General features: G+C 34.6%; 1 protein-coding gene across 5 annotated transcripts in view; it reads right to left on the bottom strand.

The window, feature by feature from the left end:
• Positions 1 to 20,703, bottom strand: part of LOC145241477 (GTPase-activating protein and VPS9 domain-containing protein 1-like) — a 347,817-nt gene that overhangs the window by 136,786 nt on the left and 190,328 nt on the right. For all 5 annotated transcript variants that reach the window (XM_080104469.1, XM_080104467.1, XM_080104464.1 and 2 more), the window contains 2 exons: positions 16,749 to 16,894; positions 15,269 to 15,373 (listed from right to left, as the gene is read on the bottom strand). In XM_080104469.1, coding sequence (XP_079960595.1) covers positions 15,269 to 15,373; positions 16,749 to 16,894 — 251 coding nt within the window. The remainder of the gene's footprint in view (positions 1 to 15,268; positions 15,374 to 16,748; positions 16,895 to 20,703) is intronic.

Genomic DNA, 20,703 nt, shown 5'->3' on the forward strand with positions numbered 1-20,703 from the left:
AGTGGCCTCTGGGCCTTGATAAGTGGTAATATCCTCGAGTGGCCTCTGGGCCTTGATAAGTGGTAATGCCTAAGTAACAAAAAAATAGGTATATAACAAATTTCCCGAATTTCTATTACTAACGATTACTACTGTGCACTTTTCAATCCTTATCCTCGAAGGGCCTGTGGGCCTTGATAAGTGGTAATGCATATTAAACAAAATATTAATATATATATATAACAAATTTACTGAATTTCCATTACTAACGATTACTGTATTGTGTCCAATTGACTACTTCACTTTTCAACCCTTATCCTCTAGTGGCCTCTGGGCCTTGATAAGTGGTAATGCCTATATAACAAAATATAAATATATATATATAACAAAATTCCCGACTTTCCATTACTAACGATTACTATATTGTCCAATTGAATACTGCAATTTTCAACCCTTATCCTCGGGTGGCCTCTGAGCCTTATTGTCCAATTGACTACTGTGCACATTTTAACTCTTATCCTCGAGTTGCATCTGGGCCTTGATAAGTTGAAATGCCTAAGTAACAAAAAAATATGTATATAACAAATTTCCCGAATTTCCATTACTAACGATTACTATTTTGTCCAATTGACTACTGTGCACATTTCAATCCTTATCCTGGAGTGGCCTATGGGCCTTGATAAGTGGTAATGCGTATTTAACAAAATATAAATATATATATAACAAATTTCCCGAATTTCCATTACTAACGATTACTATAACAGTGGTAGGAGGTCAAGAGAAAGAGGGTGAGAGAGAGAGAAGAGTAAGTGGGTGAGAGAGAGAGAGAAAAGAGAAAGACGGTGTTGGTTTTGAAGCGGCCTCCTCTCCCCCCCCTTCCAGTTTAAGAGGTATGAGGTCACCAGGGTTGGATCAAATACTGACTTTTAACAATTGAAATACAAATACAAATACTTTCGTTAAGGTTACCAGAAATACAAATACAAATACTTTTATTCCTAACTCTAAAAATACAAATACAAATACTAACGCTAAAAATACAAATACAAATACTTTTATTCCTCAATCTCAAAATACAAATAAAAATACAATAACTGATTTAAACAATCTGAAAATATGCGAAGAAAAGAAGAAAAAAGAAGAAATATTTCCTTCCAAATTTGACATCTACATTACACTCTATATCATGTCCTCATTGCATTTTATCATCAGTAGAGCTCTGAAAGTTTCCGGGCCAAGTTTGGCTCGCTCTGGGGTATAAAAATTACCAGCCTGGCTGAAAACTCTTTCAGATGGTGCCGATGTTGCACAGCACCCTAGAATATTTCTGGCGAAAGGCTTCAAAATCTTGAAGCTCTTGTTTTCCTGCCAGTACCTCAGTGGGTTGACGTCAAAAGCCAGAACACATTCTTCTAAGTAGGAATCGAGTTCTGCCTTTACCGCTGTAGTGTCGCTTATTGATGGACTTACATTTAGCTTCCCAGCTGGTGGCATGTAGGCAAAAAGACGAGGGCGTTTTGCATTCATGTCAGCCTTGTCTTGATTTGTGTTCACGGTCATGAAAAACTTCCTCTCTTGAACTGTGTTCTTCAAAGACAACTGAGTTGACTGCGAAATAATTAGGTCCACAATCTTCGAAATATTTTTATTTTTCATTTTTTCACATGACAGCCATGACAGCTTAAACCTGGGGTCCATGACAGCTGCAGCAATGACATCAGTCCTATCAAGAAACGAATGCAATCTCTTTTTGATAGAAGACTGTAGTGCATTAGCCAAGTTTAAGCAGTAGGTTGGTTTACTTTCCATGAATAGTTTGAGGCTGTGTTCAAGGCCAAATACAACTGGTGCAACGCAAGAAAGTGTCACCATGTTTTCTCCTTCCACTTGCGACATTGCCTCTTGGAATGGGTCCAAAATTTGCACCACTTCTTTTAGCATTGCTATTTCCACTACGTTCAATTCTCGTATGTTCTTGCACGATCCTAGGAGACAAATAGCTGAGTTGACGCCATTGACATCTTTGAGAACTGACTTAAGCATAGTCAGTTGAGAGTTCCATCTAGTAGCATTAGCAGCCTGCATAATTATATCAAAGAGTTTTCTTGTTAATTTATTTGGAAGTGATATTTTCACCTGTGTACTTTTAGGGACAAGCACCAGGATAACATTAAGAAGTTTGTCAAATTAAAATGAAATTATATCTATATTTTAAAGTAGATGAGAACCCTCAGCTATCCCTCCTAAAAATGTAATTTTACTTTTTTTCAAAAGATTACTTGTGAACATCTAGAAAAGGAATATTTTATAATTTAAATTAAGTAATTAGTTTCGCATATAAATTTTACATAAAATGATATTTCATTTTCGGGCCATCATAACTTTTTAGGGTAGTTAACTTTTTTCTATCTCTAAGTCTGACTGGCAAAATTGTAAAACCAAATGAAATTGCCTTAAAAAGTAAAAGGCACAGAATTTATCTCCCATAGCCAAAAATATATACCCCAATTTAGAAGAATTTTTCTTTCATCGACCAAGGACAGACTAGATAAAGTTAGGTCATCAGAGCAGGTACTACACTTTAATGTAAGCATTGATTGACAACGGGGACAGATTACATAAAAGAGATGTTTATAAATGTTTTTTTTACGATTATGATATTAGTAACCATTTGGAGTTACAATAACACATGAAATCTGAAGAAAACACTTACAATGAGTAAACATGCGAGTATAATCGACAGATTTCTAAGATGACAGCATAATTGAAAAGTAGTTGGTTATTATCTTAGACTCCACATCTACTTATCATTTTTACTGGTGCCATTTTTTCCATACCATATTTATTGGTACAATTTGTAAATAAGTTTCTATTTGTCAATCATATTCTTAAAAGAATTATGTCAGTCGTCAGAAGACCAAATTTACTCAGGGGATTGCAGGTATCAACTTAAAATATCTCTAAAATATTGATAAATTTAATTTTAGTCATAACTCTAAAACTAGACTTTGTTTCCAAGAACAATCTATGCGTCATTATTAAGGCAAATGTGTCTATTAATCCAAGATAGTTAGAAAATCTATAATTATTGACTTTTAATTAAACTTTTGGGACTACTCAGGAAAAAGTATATGAATACTTAAAAATATTCATTTTAAATACAACTTAAAATAGCTATAGTTATAAGTTTTCAAATTTCTATAAATTGAAAATAAATTCAATTAATTTCAAAACACTACTTTTAAAGAATTTCAAACGAAAAATACAAGAATTAATTATTTCAGAGGAAATATACTCAGTGACCTAATTGGCAGGGACAAGGCGCCAGCACTAAAAAATGTCCCCAAAATGGTTTCATACTCAACTGTGAACTCTTTGAAAGGGTCCATATAGACATTTAGTAAGTAACTGTGAAACCGGATTAAACATTTAGGTGTGAGATTCGCTTGAGAGGGTGTAAATCCATGAATGGGAGTGGGAGGTCAAAAGTTTTTTTTTAAATCTACAAGTTTAGACATCCAAACAACTGTTTAAATTACTTTATTATAACTTTTTCTTTAATAATCCATATTTAATAAATATTTATATAAAATTATCCGAAAAAGGCCAAATTTGAAGCATAAATTTGAAAAAAAAAAAACAAAGAAAAATTTTGAAAGCCTAACTGCTTCAAAAAAAGCCAAATTCGCGAAATTTGGCCTTAAAAAAAGCCAAGCTGGAAACCCTGAATTGAAGCTACTTGACTCACAGACTTATCGTCACTCAACTAGCAGCAGCGTGTGTGACTGGAAGTGGACAGGGCTGGTAGACTGGTACACGTAAGCAACATGTATGTGAACAGGGTTGGATCAAATACTGACTTTTAACAATTGAAATGCAAATACTTTCGTTTAGGTTACCAGAAATACAAATACAAATACTTTTACTCCTAAGTCTAAAAATACAAATACATTTATTCCTTAATCTAAAAATACAAATACAAATACATTAAAATTGTATTTAAATACAATTGAAATACAAATACAATTGTATTTGATCCAACCCTAGAGGTCACGTGGTAATATAGAAAATGGCTATTTATTTTCTACCATAAATATAACGATATTTTTCTTATCGTCGAATATTTTTAAAGCTGAATTTTTTTATTCCTGTACATTTTTTCCAGACATTTTTTGTTAAAACTCTTGTATAAATACTATTTTTAACCAGTTAATCACGATGGAAACATTTTCATGAAGTTTAATAATATATATAACGAAGGAGAAGAGAAATTGCAAATCTATCGGTAAAAAAAGTTGTTATTTACATTTGTTCGCCATTACTGGATGTTGACGTCACGTCACGTGACATGACTAAGCGTTTTTTTTTGTTTTTTTTACCTATAAATAACATTGGATCATTCAAGAATTACGTAATAAAAACCATTAAAATGACAGGTTTTTTGGGGTCCCCCTTGAAGATAACCGATACGTTGACCCACTTCTACTGGTCCGTTTGACGTGAAATTTCGATATTTGTCATCCGGGTGATCAAGGTTCAATCTAATACCAAATTTGTCAACTTTGGTTCCGTCTTTCAAAAGTTTTAGCGTTACAAACAAACATACATACATACACACAGACGTTTGAGATTTATATATATAGAAGATTAAGTCGACCAAATTGCATTGCAAGTACTTTTATAAGCGAGAACTTTTTTTTATCAAAAACAAACAAAAAAAAAATCTGACTCGAATTGTACTTTCATTAAAATAACTCTTTCGTTTAAAAGCAACAATTTTTTTTTCTTTTCAGCAAATACTGTAACCCGTATAGGGAAGCTCAGGTGCATAGGCTCGTGGTTGAGATGCACCTGTAGCTGATACCTGTGACGTCACCCGTGTTTTCGTCTAGTGGTCGAATTCGTCTTCCTCTGTCGCTCTCTGGTTCCACTTTCAAATCAGCTTCCTAACATCACCTGGGCTATCGGAGAAATATATTGCATTCACAACGGTGTTTCCAATTCAAGAAAAGAAAGTCAAAACTTAATTGGTTTTTCTAAACAGAATTGATTATTGTCTTCAACTTTACAAATATTAGTTACACACTGGCCTAGTCATGCAACTTAGGAGGCTGGTAGTTTTCTTTCCTTTACCAAGTTCTCCGTTCTTCATCTACCATCAGTGCACGGGAATGGATCAGCTGCCAGAGCAAAAAGAAGACCCCGATTAGCCAAGTGTTTCGTTTTTATCAAATCAGTAATTCCTCCCTCTGCTTTTTTGGAGTTATTCTTACTTTTTCTTTTCCTCTCCCTCTTTTTTTATCCTATAAATTTCTACTCCTCCTCTCGAACTTATCTCTACCCAATTTTTAACCCCCATTTGCACTGAGGTGTTTCTACTTATCAAATTAGGGGTGGTTAGTCACCCCTGTTGAACAACGCTCGGCAGCGACCCTCACCCCAAGCTGTCAGGGTCTCTTCATATCACTCAGAGGTTTTAAAAACAACCTTTTCGTTGTTAACAGATATATAACGACAATGAGATAAAAACAATTGGTTTTTTTCTCTTTCCGACAAAATCTCAGACATTTCTGTTTAAAACAACATCAAACCATCATCATCATTAGAATTCAGTCATGCGAATTCCTCTGAATTCATGTCGACTAGCAAGGTGACTCGGCATCACTTGGTCCCCATCGAGTCACAATACAACTGAACTTCAGTTTAAATTCCTAATTTAAAAAACGATTTTTTACTACATACAAGTCAACTGAATCGCATTTTAAGTTCTTTTAAAAGCAACAACTTTTTCAAAAACAAAAAAATTTGACTCAAATTGTACTTTCATTACAACTAGCCTGGGTGCCGTTTCCCACTTGTTTGGAGGTGTGTGTTAACAAAAAAAAAAAAAGTGGTAGTAGGCAGGCTCGAACCCATGACATGAAAGTCAAAGAAAATCTGATGTCTTACCGCTACTCCATGACCGGAAGTGGAAAGCATTCAAATTTAATGTACTCAATCAAAAACAAAAGATGGTGTTGCTTTTAAACCTCCCATGACAGGAAAATTAGACACAAGCTCATTTTTAATGTGAAGGGAAAACCAGCTCCCCCAGTATGCAAATAATAATTGCCTCATTGATCAAGAACCAATTACAGAAAAGATACTACCCAGGCGTTGGGGTTTGAATAGTTTTGCTTTATTTATACAAAAGACAAACAAACAGCCGACATGGTGGGAATTTTATTTAACTCTATCAAAAAAAAAGATAGAGACGATATCCATTTGCGAATCTGAGATATTATGATCTGTGAAGTATGCGAAAACTTCTTGCGGAATCTAACCAACACAAGAAGCCTCACCGAAAAAGCCTTTTGTGGACATACACAAACGCTCGCACCCATTTTGCTCTTTATAAAATAGACTAGCCTGGTGTTGTGAGAGTGTTTGGAGGTGTATGTTGAGCAAAAAAAAAAAAAAAAAAAGAAAAGTGAGAGTAGGCAGGAAGGCAGGCTCGAACTCGTGACATGAAAGCAGAAAAGAAAGTGAAAGAAAATCTGACGTTTTACCGCTACGCCATGATGTGACAGGAAGTGTAAAGCGTTCAAATTTAACGTAGTCAATCAAAAAGATGCAGAAATAGCATTGCTTTTAAACCTCCCACGAAGGTTGTTTTTAATGTGAAAACCAGCTCCCTCCAAAAAAGGGGGCATTCTAGCAGTATCCAAATAGTAATTGTCTTAGTATAAAGTGTTTCCCCGACCAAGGACCAATTACACAACAGATACTACCTGGCTGGAAGGCCAGGCATCAAGCTTTTGTGTTCGATTAGTTTCACTTTATTTATATGAAAGACAAACAAACATGCCAAATGACGCTATGGTGGAAATCTTTTAAAATTCTATCAAAAAAAAAAAGAAAGAAACCATGTCCGTTTGCGAATGCGAGATATTATGATCTAGGAAGTATAAGAAAACTTCTCCTGGAATCTAACCGACGCGAGAACCCGCACCCAAAAAGCCTTTCGTGGACATAGACAAATGCTTGCGCCCATCTTGCCCTTTATTATATAATAGATTGCTCTGACATACAATCATTCAGGACAACCTGGATTCTCCTCTTATTTAAGAATTTAATTATGTTAAGCATTCGTCCAGTAATACCATAGGATCTGATTTTCATGAGAAGACTATCATGTCATACTCTGTGAAAGGCCTTAGATATATCTAGGGCTACTGCCCTAGCCTCTCCTGCTTTATCCAGTGCATGGTTCAGAAATTACAGTTAGGATATCTGCAGTAGAACAGGCTTGCCTAAACCTATACTGTTGGCCAGACAGAAGTTTAGCAACTGTAAGGTGGTGCCTCATTGCCTCATTGAGCTGCAAGAGCTTGATTAATTATGGACTCATATTTTGGTGAAAAGAGGGAGGAGGCTAATGGGGCGATAATTTAATGGGTTGGTTCTTTCTCCAGAATTCTTGTAAACTGGTACCACAAAAGCAATTTTTAAGCAGTCAGGAAAGCAAGATCTATTAAGGCATTTGTTGAAAAGTTTGGAGAGAATAGGAGCAACTTTAGCAGGGCATTTTTTTAATAGCACAGTAGGAACAAGATCAGGTCCACATGCTTTTGACGTGTTTAGGTTTTTTTTATGATATTATGTACTTGAGAAGGAGTGATTTTCAGATCATCTAGTGTGGTTTCTGTCTGCAGAGGAAAATCTGTGAGGAAGTGGTTTGCTGGGTCCAAAGTAGGGTTGGAGGCAAACTGACGGGCAAGCGAATTACCCTTCTCGGTTGCTGTGCAAACAACTTCAAGATTCTTAGATAGTAGGGGAATTGTTGATTGCCCATTATTTACTACACTGTAATAGACTTTCCAGAAGTCACAGGTTCCTAATTTCTGCACTTCAATGAGTTTTCTGATAGTTTTGGTATATACTCTCTTGGCTGTGGCTATTTCCTTCTTACAATTACGTCTAACTTCTATATATTTTTGTCTATTTGTACTGGATTTATGTTGGATAAGTCTGTGGGGTGCATGCTGCTTTTGAGCAATGGCAGCTGCGTAAGTTGAAGTAAACCATTGGGGAGAGTGGGGTTTTCTATAGAATTTACATGTGGGAACATGTGCTCCAATTGCTGCTTTGAACCATTCAGCGGTCTCATTTGTGCAATGTTCAGCAGAAAGAGAAATGATATTTCCCCATGGAGCATCTCTGGTGTGATCTCTGATGGCATCCCATTCAGCTTTATTGTAATATGTTGTCGTCTTGAGCAGTGGTTCTTCAACTTGGGGTCAAGAGTTTAGGGTGACGCCTATCATGATCACAGTGTGATCAGAATTCCTGAGATACACAATCCTTAGGAACTATGGTCAGAAGTAGGTCCAGAAGTGAAGCATCCTGATCTGGGAGATGGGTCGGGAACGATGTATCAAGGAATGGGATATAGAAAAATTATGTGAAATGATACCAGTTGTGCCAAGTTTACAACATAAATCCAGTACAAATAGCCCAGTCAATAACTATGGTGGACATTAAAGTCATCAAATACATGTATTTAGGTGCTAGTGTCTAGAGAGAGTGCTACATCTATGCTGTTAGAGACACGATTGATTAGAGTACAGTCTTGGGTTGAGAGAGAGAGAGCGATAAAGAAAGTAACTAATACTAGGTTGTAAAATTAGTCTAAAGCACATGAAGGCCAGGTCATCTGATTTTAGTTTAGATTCCCTAGTCATAGGGAGGGTGTTATGAATATAGACTCCAAAATCCATCCATGCGTCTGTCAGAGTCCTTACAACAAAGTGGAAGATAACCAGACATGTTAAAGTAGTTAGAGGGGATGGAGGAGTGCAAGTTAATTTCACTTAGTGCTAAGATATTTGGGGAGTTTGCTAAGAGAAACGATTCTACCTCGTCCAAGTTAGTTCTAAATCCCTGGATATTTGTAAATGCAAGCCTTAAGGGAGGAGGCAAAGTGTTGTTCAAGTGTTAATGGATGTTAAAAATAGATTAAATAAAAATTCAAAATAGTCAAACTTGGCCAGATATTATGGTTTCTTTTACTCATAAAATAGAAATTATTATGATGAATCAATTGCAGTACATCAACAAAATCTTATTAGTGTTTGGAATGCAAGATTGCATAAAATGCATTACATTGGTGGAAAATAATATAAATCAAATTATGAACCCAAATCTGAAATAATTGATGATACACTATTTACAGAGATAATAGGAAGTCTAATATATTTAATATATAATATTTTGATTGCAAAAATTCCCCTCTGGACAAAAGTACCGTAGGTTTGCAACAACAGATGCCACATACAAATTTATTATGTCTAGACTATTAGCCACTATTTTATGTAACTTTAGAATGACATTTTAGACAGATTTAGTTGTTATAAAATCCTGCATTACATCTAGAAGCAACATTATCACAATTGCAACCATCTTTAGAGGAAGTACTTCCTATTTTTCCCCTCTAAATAGTCCTCCTACCGCCCCCAGTAATCAATGGGAGGAACTCTGCACTTTCGTAACTGGATCATGAAGTCCTAGACATAACAATCTTTCTTTGTTGATGAGTGATTTTTTTGCTCGCCGATTTAAGTGAAAAAAGGCAGTTGGTGCCTTGGCTTTTGGAAGTGAAAGGTCGTTGTTTGAAAATGTCGGACCTAGATGTAGTAACCCATCGTGGTGAGACATCAGGAGGATCTAGTTTAAGGTCCTATTTCGTCAGTTAAATTTTCGTCTAGGTGACGAAAATGAAGAGAAAAATGCCGGCTGAGTTCAGACAGAAATATTTAAAAAATCAAGTCAAAAGTCTTGTCTAGCGGAAAAGGAAAAAGTGCAAAAGTTTAACCTCAGATGAGTGAAAAGGTGACATTGTAAACAACAATAATTTGTTTATGACTCAGGAAATATTCGAAGTGAAAAGGAGAACCTTCTCTAATAAGAAAAGTTTTCGTTCGACTAAGCTGTCGAAGCCACATCAGGTCAAGTAATGTTTTTTTCCCCAAGTAAATGCCGACAAATAATGAGTAAAAGAAAGTTGAAGTAAATGCAGATTTATTTGATAAAAAAAAGAAGACAATCCAACAGGACATTTTTTATTTTTATGCTATCGCAAGCAGGGAAGACAATTCTTCTCTCTAAAAAAAAAAAAAATTTTGTATAAATTATCAACAAAAAACTATTCTTACCCAAAGTAAGTTTTGACTCTTTCTTAATCTTTTCTTGTCTTTTAATTCTATTCTTTCTCTCTCCTGAACTGTTACTAGAGCCTTTAAGGTTCGCCAAAAGGGGACATTTTTTGACACTCAAAATACAGTCTTTTATATAGTTAATAGGTGAACTTCAGACTTTATTATTTTTTTTTCTCCTTTCCATTTCAATTTATTTTTCCATCTTTAAATAAAAGTTTATAATTATTTTAAGTGGTTTTTACTTTTTCCTAGTTTTTCTACTTGTAAATGGTTATATGTAATTGGTTTTTACATCATCTAGTATTTAAAATATGTCTAATTTGACTGTAACTATATTAAATTCGAACATCCTTTCTTTCTCCCTCCTTATCTCTCTGTATACCTTCTTCCTAATTTTCTCTATTGTTCGCTCTTTCTTTTTCTCTTGCTTTTTTTATATTTCTTCACAGTGATGCCATAAAAAAAACATTTTTTTCCTCTTTCTCTCTCACTTGCTTTGTACATTTGTTCCAGGAATTAGTTATATTTTTTTTATGTACTTTATTTAAATATACTTTATTTAAAGCTGTGCAATCCATTATGATCGTTGCCAAATTAAAAATAAATGTTTCGGCAATATAATCTACTGGATTCTTTACATTGCGCACACATTAACTTTTTTTTATGGGTAGTAGAGGTAAATTTGTACATTAGGTCTTAGGTTCACCTCCACAATTTTCTTTAGAATGATGACTTTTATAGGTTTTAAACTATGCTGATTAAGAAAATCTCATTCAAATTTTGCAAAGACGAGTACTTATAGCGATATAAAGACCTGTATTATGCACTATAATTCTCCAGTTGCCAGGTTTGTATGCATGCGCGATAAACAAATCTATTTTGCTCCTACCGACACTGCCACCCTCAATTTTTTTTTTTTCCAGCATGTGCAAACAGGTATGCTGACAACGACTATCATGGTTAAATTTGGGGGAATTATTTTTCTAATCCCTCTCTCCCCAAACAAAAAGGGGTTATCTACTCCAAATGCCATTCTTTACATGGGGATTTTGGGGGTGTCTATTCCAAATGTCGTTCTTAACATGACAATACTCAAAGAAGCGAAGTGAAAAAAGTCATAATTGTTTTGTTGTACACGTTAAAAAAAGACAACATAGAACTGGAATTTAATTTAATGCTATTGGTGGAAGAGTTGAAAAGAGGAAGACTTGAACAACAAACATAAACAGCTAGGATTGCTACCACTGATTTTGATCACTCTAAACAGTTCATATACAGTAAGAACCTCTAAAACTTCTGGTTTTACTTTCCATTCTAATGGACCATTTTTGCAATTTTATTAATTCATACTAATTTATTTATTCCCTGAATTGCTTTTTTTAAATTCAAACATTACCTGTATGTTATTGGCCTCAAATCAACACTAATTACCAGTGAAAGCCAGATTATTTCATTTCGGCCAGGGCAGCCAGCATCCGCAATTATTCAGAAACAGCAGTGACCACCACCAACAACAACCTTAGTTTACTTCTTTGTGAGGAGGGGGGGGGCTTCCACTGGGTAACGCCAGTTAACAGGTCCTGCTAGTTAGAAATAAGAGCTTTATATGAATGTACTAATGAGAAAATATTTAGCTTAATCTCTATTATGTCACAAAGCATAAGTTTCCAAACTTATACAAACACTAGCTTTTCTATATCGTTTTTGCACTACATTTTTAACGGCATGGTTTTAAGACTGACTATATCTAATAATTATTAATTCAATTTATATTATCTTTCTTTTAAGTATATTTCACTTATTTGAAGCTTTTATCTTCAGTTATACACCACATGAGTTTTATACACCACTTAAGTTAGTCTTGTATTCAGTATCGCAAAATGCAATGTTCAACTAACTTTGAATGGCCATAACTCAGGTATGAACTGAGATACCAAGATGAATTTAGTATTATTTTTATATCTTGCAGAACTATATATCTGTAAGTAAAGTTTTTTGGTATATGTAACTAAATATAAGTCTCAAAAATTCAATTATTAGGTTTCCAAGTTTGAAAATATGCATCTGAAGATGGTCAGAGATAATTGATGTTTTAAAAATAAGTGCAAATAATTTCAAGTATCAATACTCATCTTGAGTGAAAATCAAAATGTTATTTTTTAGAATCAACTCATTTAAAAAAAATGTACCTCACACCCAATAAAAACTAAAACTTTGTAATGGCTCTGATCATATAAAACTGAGGATAATAAAAGTATATCTGTGAATTAGTACACAAAAGTATAACCCTACCCTCTTTTGCTGGGGGCCACATCCGTCGTTATCCTGGTCCACAGGAGCATACTTGTGATGTACCTTTGGCAGTGTTCATCACTCCCAGCTCACAGGACCATAGATGCAACCCAGCTTGGCTACACTCCTCATCGTCTAGTGGTGGACCCCTCAAAATGCAATCAGGCGCTCTCTGGCCCCTAGAAAATAGCACTGATACTCAGAGCATACAATACGCACAACCCCAAGTCCAGGGGCGTGGGAACAAGACCTGCGGTACTGTTGGGTAGTCGTCTGACATCAGCCTCTATGATTGAATTTCTTCTGCAGGTGTACTGGTGTCAGCAGATGGGTGCTACTCACAGTTGCAGCTGGAATATCGGTGTTCAGGGCAGAGCTGAAAAATCAACTGGTCCTTCTCCACAAGCACAGATATCAATAATGACAACGCTGCAGATGATTTTCAGATAACAAAGTTAACTATTTGACAAAACAAAAAGAATTCAATATATATCTTGTACAAAGGAAGAGTTTAGATCATTAGATTTCAGCAATTAGGTTTCTGGTTACAGGTGCTTTTCCTTTAAGAGGTAAAATAAAATCTTAATTAGTTTCTTTTTCCAATAGCTTTCTTTCACTTGGCAATTTCAGGTTAGTTCTCAACTTTCTGGTGCAGGTTGTACAACTTGAGTTCATCTGGCTAATTCTACAGCTAAGAACAAGAGCTTTTCAACTTAGCTCTTATGGGGGTTTCTGACCTCTTGCCCCCAGGTGGGGCGAGGGCGCTGTGCACGTCTCGATGCCAGCCAGTAAAAAAAAAGACCCTATTTCTAAAAAGACAATCGTTTTTATAAAACTGGCCTCCCCACCCCTCTGTCATTTGACGATTACTTTTTTTCCCTCTGAACCTCTCCTTTCTGTTTCCAATTATTTTAAATTCTTTTTCTTCTCTTATGAACTTCTTTCTTTATCCCATTATTTTAAATTCTTTCTATTTTCCCTTTTCTTGTGAACCTCCTCTTCTCTTTTGTAACCATATATCTCCCTAGGCTCAATTTATTTATTTGTCCAACTAACTTATCACTGGCTTGGTGGCCTGGTAGTTAAATACTTTCCAGCCAATAGAGCAGACCTCTTGTCGCCATGTCAACTTCACTTCTCTGTTTATCATAACAATAAAACATATTCCAGACTTTTGGAGAAAAAGATCAATTTCTCACACCCCATGTCGAACACTCCACCTAACTTTTAGCCTCATCCTCTCTCATCTTCATTTAGCTGAATGGGATACCTGGTATCGCCCAGGATCCTGCTACAAAAGGACAATGGAATTATTACTTTCCAGGATAGCTGCTGTGCATTATTACATAACAGTATAACTGTGAAATATTACATAACAGTATAACTGTGAAATATTACATACTATGATAACTTTGTAATAATTCATGAAATGATAACTGTGAATTATTACATAACAGGATAGCGGGTGTGAAATGTTACATAACAGGGTAACTGGAAAAGCGTTACATAACATGATAACCGTTAATTGTTACATACAAAATAGCAAGGAATTGCCACATAACGGGATAAACCATGAATTATTGCACAACAGGATGATTGTGAAATATTACATACCATGATAACTGAATTATATAACAGGATAGCTGTTGTGAATTACTACATAACAGGATAACAGTAGATTATTACAACGCAGGATACCTGGTACTAGTGCATCGTTACACAACAGGACCATTGTGAAGCATTCCACAACACGACCATTGTCAAGCATTCCACAACACGACCATTGTCAAGCATTCCACAACACGACCATTGTCAAGCATTCCACAACACGACCATTGTCAAGCATTCCACAACACGACCATTGTCAAGCATTCCACAACACGACCATTGTCAAGCATTCCACAACACGACCATTGTCAAGCATTCCACAACACGACCATTGTCAAGCATTCCACAACACGACCATTGTCAAGCATTCCACAACACGACCATTGTGAACCATTACACAACACGACCATTGTGAACCATTACACAACACGACCATTGTGAACCATTACACAACACGACCATTGTGAACCATTACACAACACGACCATTGTGAACCATTACACAACACGACCATTGTGAACCATTACACAACACGACCCTTGTGAACCATTACACAACACGACCATTGTGAACCATTACACAACACGACCATTGTGAACCATTACACAACACGACCATTGTGAACCATTACACAACACGACCATTGTGAACCATTACACAACACGACCATTGTGAACCATTACACAACACGACCATTGTGAACCATTACACAACACGACCACTGTGAATTATTACACAATACGATCATTGTGAATTATTACACAACATGATCATTGTGAATTATTACACAACATGATCATTGTGAATTATTACACAACATGATCATTGTGAATTATTACACAACATGATCATTGTGAATTATTACACAACATGATCATTGTGAATTATTACACAACATAACAAATTTTCATTTTATTTCAGTTAACAAAAATTGGAAGAAGATAGTAATCATAAGTGAAGGTTCACAATTAAACCACTTAATTCTTTTCAAGTTTTTTATAAATGATTATTTTGTCATTGTTACACAACCCCCTCCTCCTTCATCCTGCAACATTAACTTGGCCTAACTCATCATCTTGGATTCTAATAGGACAATCAATTTTTAGGATTGCTTCTCCTCATTCAGTTTTTGCTTTAGTTTTGATCAATTTAAATTCAGTTTAAAGTATAAAAAGCCAATTGGATAGTCCTACCTGATCAATTTCCTGTAAAAGTTCGGCCTGTTTTTCTTCTGTATCACTTGCTAATACATCAGTGCTCCATGCATCACTTGCAGTTTCAGACACTTCGGACACAGGCTGAAAAATCCATAAAAGCACCAAATTTGAATTACTTATATGAAACTAGCAGAATACTCATCCCAAGGCTGCTATTCTAATAGTTAATATTAAATTATGTGCGCCATAAATCCATCAAACCATAAGTCTAGATATGACGAGATCCCTGGCGACACCAGATGATTTTGCTTTTCAAATAGAGGAACAGAAGATGGGAGAGGATGAGGTATGGTTGGGGGGGCATGCTGACACTTGATCAAGGAAAAACAGATGTTTATGAAAAATGTCCAGAAGAAATAAAATATTTCAATGGGAAATAAATAGTTATCGCTTATCACATCAGTGCTGGGGTGGGGTTTTTAAGAGAAAGACAAACGAGAATTGACATCTATCAACAACGAAAAGGTTGTTTTTAAATAAGAGCTAAGTTGGAAGCTCTTGTTCTTAGCTGAGAAATTGATTAGTAGAACTTAAGTATACAACCTGCATCATGAAGCTTGAATCAAAGAACTCGACTAAACAAGTGTAAAACGATTTATGAATAATTATTTTGTTTCGTTATATAAAAATGCCCCAGAGTTTTTCCTTGTTTCTCGATTTGCCAGCCTGAATGAAGATGCAGTTTATTTCAGGTATGCCCTGACGCCAGATGATGAAAGAGATAGACTGGATCCAGCACGAAGCCAGAGTGACGACCGAAATTGACAATGTTGCCACATGGACTTAGGGTCATGCACATTTCGCATGCCCTGAGCAGCAGAAAGATATTTTCCAGTGACCAGTGAGAGTCGGGTCACCCTTGAGGGGTCCACCACTAGACAAGTAAGAATGTAGCCCTGCTAGGTTGCATCTATGGTCCTGTGAGCTGGGAGCGATGAACACGGCCAGAAGTACATCACAAGTATGCTCCAGTGAACCAGGATAGCGACGGATGCGGCCCGGCCCTCGGACAGAGAATGGGTTAGGGTTATATAGAATGCTTTTGATCAAAATCCATAACCTAATTTTCATTTTAAGAAAGTGTATAAAATTTGGGGTTCAAGATTAACTTTTCAGAAATCGACTTTCAGTGAATCTGATTTAATTAGTGTTAAATAACTATCAATAATATTTCAAGCAAATCTGAAATATTTGAATTTTCCAATAGGAAGTTGCCCCTATAGTGTGCCACCTAACCAGAAGACAAGTAGAAAACAAAAGAAAATGGGGAAAAATTAAACTACCATGTAAAATCAATGTCATATTTTTTATTTATTTTATAGCATCAAAACTGCGCATGAATTCAATATCAAAGTTACAAATATATTGTTTAAAAAATTTTCTTTTATGTATTGATATGTTTCAACACTCACTAGTATAGCACAAGATAAATGATATTGTAAAGAAAATAACTTACTTCAGCAACTCCCAATAAATTCTGTCGTACCATTTCTTCTGTAACTTCTTCTAATCTTTCCAACTGATTCTGATCCGGACCCTCTGAATCGCTGGCTAGTACATCTGTACTCCATGTATCACTCACAGTTGATTTAGTTTCATCTTCTACAATGGAGAAAAATTTTACTATTTTAAAACACAAAATTATTTTCATTCAAAAGTCATTTTTTAACTATAATTCAGTTTGCTTTTCATTATAACAAAGCAGGTTTTGAGCAACTCATTTTACTCAAGAAACATGTCTATTGTCTAGAGTTACCAATCACACTTATTAATAGCAACCATTAAGTTCTTATCTTTTTCAACAGTCTGATCAAAGACATTACTTTTGTAGCTATTGTAAATTAGATCTCAACAGAATATTATGTTACAATCATTTATGCCAACAGTCAAAAATAGAACCACCTTTATTCTTCAAACAATAGAAAAGAACTTTATAATTAAGATCAAATTTAAAATAAACAAAATTACAAACTATTAAAAGTGACATAATTTTTTTATCTATTGTGTTGGATAAAATAAAAACTAAACTATTTTTTTTATTGCAAGCCCATAGAAATTGATTATTCTATTTGATCATTGGTCATAGCAAAGTCATAATTATTCAGAAAAGCAGTAAATTTCTTTTCCTTGATTTTATCCTATTTTATTATTTATATATTTAGTTGTACAAGTTTGAAAACAATTCAAATTGTGGCATACAATGATAGCGAACTATCAATTTGCAATGTTGGAAAGAAATTGAATCTTCATCCTTCATCAATTGCTGTTTGCCTTCAAATTTATTAAAAAAACAAACGTAAATTTACATGTCTTTTTGATTTGCAGCAAAAAAAAAAAAATTACCTTAATTGTTATAAACTGTAAAAAAAAAAAAATTACCTTAATTGTTATAAACTGTAAAAAAAAATTACCTTAATTGTTATAAACTGTAAAAATAAAATTACCTTAATTGTTATAAACTGTAAAAAAAAAAATTACCTTAATTGTTATAAACTGTAAAAAAAAAAAAATTACCTTAATTGTTATAAACTGTAAAAAAAAAATTACCTTAATTGTTATAAACTGTAAAAAAAAAAAAATTACCTTAATTGTTATAAACTGTAAAAAAAAAATGACCTTGTTATAAACTGTAAAAAAAAAAAAAAATTACCTTAATTGTTATAAACTGTAAAAAAAAAATTACCTTAATTGTTATAAACTGTAAAAAAAAATTACCTTAATTGTTATAAACTGTAAAAAAATTACCTTGTTATAAACTGTAAAAAAAAAAAAAAAATTGCCTTAATTGTTATAAACTGTAAAAAAAAAAAATTACCTTAATTGTTATAAACTGTAAAAAAAAAAAAATTACCTTAATTGTTATAAACTGTAAAAAAAAATGACCTTGTTATAAACTGTAAAAAAAAAAAAAAAATTACCTTAATTGTTATAAACTGTAAAAAAAAAATTACCTTAATTGTTATAAACTGTAAAAAAAAATTACCTTAATTGTTATAAACTGTAAAAAAATTACCTTGTTATAAACTGTAAAAAAAAAAAAAAAAATTGCCTTAATTGTTATAAACTGTAAGAAAAAAAAATTACCTTAATTGTTATGAACTGTAAAAAAAAAAAAATTACCTTAATTGTTATAAACTGTAAAAAAAAAAATTACCTTAATTGTTATAAACTGTAAAAAAAAAAAAGTCTGATGGCAGCAACAATATCAGACCGTGAAAAATTGCCTGTCGTCAGTCATGTAAATTCTTTTGAGTTGAGAAAAAACAACACCAAAGTTATGTTTGTACTTCCCCTGTGATAGAAACGGTTACTTATTTCCCTCTTCTTTCCTTCTCTCTCAATCACAACTGGTCAGAAATTTGCATGCAAAGAGCAAAACAATAAACAGACACAAAAATCTCAGAATTCAGTATAAACTCTGATCATTTCACGAACTCACCTGTGTGCCTGACACTGACAGCCAGTATGCAAGTCTCCTAGACCTTTTTCTCACAACTTGCCCTGAGCTATATTCAGTTTCTGTTCTGTCTTGATCATCTAACCACTGTTGTATCAATTAAGATAAAAATGAAATGTAATAAGTCCTCAGACGTACCTCTCCACCATACAGTATATCGATACTCTATGGCTGACTGGCATAGCTTCCATACATTTATATCAGATCTACCTCTGCGTTCCATGTTTAAAAAGGATGTGTCCTTTATAGTATCAGACCTGATGAAATGGTTAATTGTAGGTATATACCGTTTCATACCCTTGAAACAGTTCCAGCAAAAACCTAACAGCCAGCCATGGTTCTCACAAGATTGTGCCGCTGCCATTGCGCACAGAAATCACTTTTTCCATTGCAACATAATAGATGTATTGAGACTAAAGCTGTTTTCAAGACTGCCAGGAACCATTGTAAGAAAGTAATAAGGAATGCAAGAGAGTTGTATGCTCAGTCCATTAAGTCCAAAGTAGCTGAGCAGCGGCTTGGTTCCCACCAGTTTTGGCAAATAGCAAACAGAATCCTGAACAGAAGCATGTGCTCTATCCCAACTATCATTAATGAACCTGAGGTAATATCGTCAGCATCAGACAAAGCCAAACTCTTTGCCAAGAACTTTGCAGTTAATTCTACCCTTTAGACCAAGGTCGGCAACCCCAATATTTCCTTCTGTATCAGAAAACAGCTATGTGATATACAAATATCTGTATGTGATGTTGCCAAGTTAATCAAAAACCTTGATTTCAGTAAAGCAACCAGCCCTGACGGTATTCCAATTATAGTACTCAAAAAGCTTCAACCATTTTTAACGCCCATACTTACAAAACTGTTTAAACCTTGTTGTTGAGTCGGGGAACAACAGTGAAAATAAGAACAATCAAGTTGAGGTTCAGTTAAGGAACAAGTGTATTAACAATAATGTACAAAGATATGAAAGCGTGTATATCTGCTGGGCACTTGGCTAGCAGTTGAAATGCAGTCGCATCTCTCTCACCGGTGTTGGAATTACTAGCGCTATTTATAGTGGTAATTGGTGTAAATTCCTCTGTTCAAGGAAGGCCAGTATAACACCCCCCTTTGAAAATATCCCGTCTGGGATTAATAACGTTTTTGTTTTGGGTTCACCCTAATCAATTCTGTTGATTTCCGTTTTCTGTTTGATCTTCTGTTCTCCAGAGCTGTCTCTGGTACGAGCACCTAAAAAGTATCAAACACTGTGTCCATGATGTCCTCCTCGGGCGATCTGGTCACTTCACTGTTTGAGTATCTTTCCCGAATTTGGTTAGTGTGACGTTTGTGCAGAAAGTCTGGTTCCTTAATCATATTGTTGCCTATTAGTTTCTCAACAATGATGGACTCTCAAAAAGTCTTATTATTTTTGTAAATCTTGTAGAATACTCTTTCGCCAACTTTATACCGTTTTTTTATCATTATTTTTAGGTTTGGCCTATCCTGGTTTGGTAACAACTTGTGAAAAATCGATATAACCTTGCATGCAAACATAACCTCAGCAGGTGTCTTCGACATTTTGATGTTTGCATTCGAATTGACTCTATAAACTTGTAAAAACTGTTGGATTGACTTATCCGTCGGCGACCCACTAGCTTTTTTCAGAGCTCTCTTGAATGTGTCAACGAATTTCTCTGCTTGTCCTTACTTTTTGGGTGGTATGGCGGAATGGTTATATGCTCGATTAGACGATCCTCGCAAAAATGTTTAAATGTTATATATAGGTTTTCTTAAAAGTGAGTCTTAGAAAGAGCAGATGTTGTTGTAGAAATTGTTGTTGTATCTTAGAGAGATATTGTTCGTTTTATAAAGAATGTTGTTGTTTCTGTTATGAAAAGATTGTTCGTAAGAGATATTAGGGAGAGTTTTATTAAGAGGGATGTTGTTGTAAGAGATTGTTCATGTTATGATG

The sequence above is a fragment of the Euprymna scolopes genome, chromosome 20, assembly GCF_053919585.1.
Source record: "Euprymna scolopes isolate OS-2025 chromosome 20, ASM5391958v1, whole genome shotgun sequence".
NCBI classification, from domain to species: Eukaryota; Metazoa; Mollusca; class Cephalopoda; order Sepiida; family Sepiolidae; genus Euprymna; species Euprymna scolopes.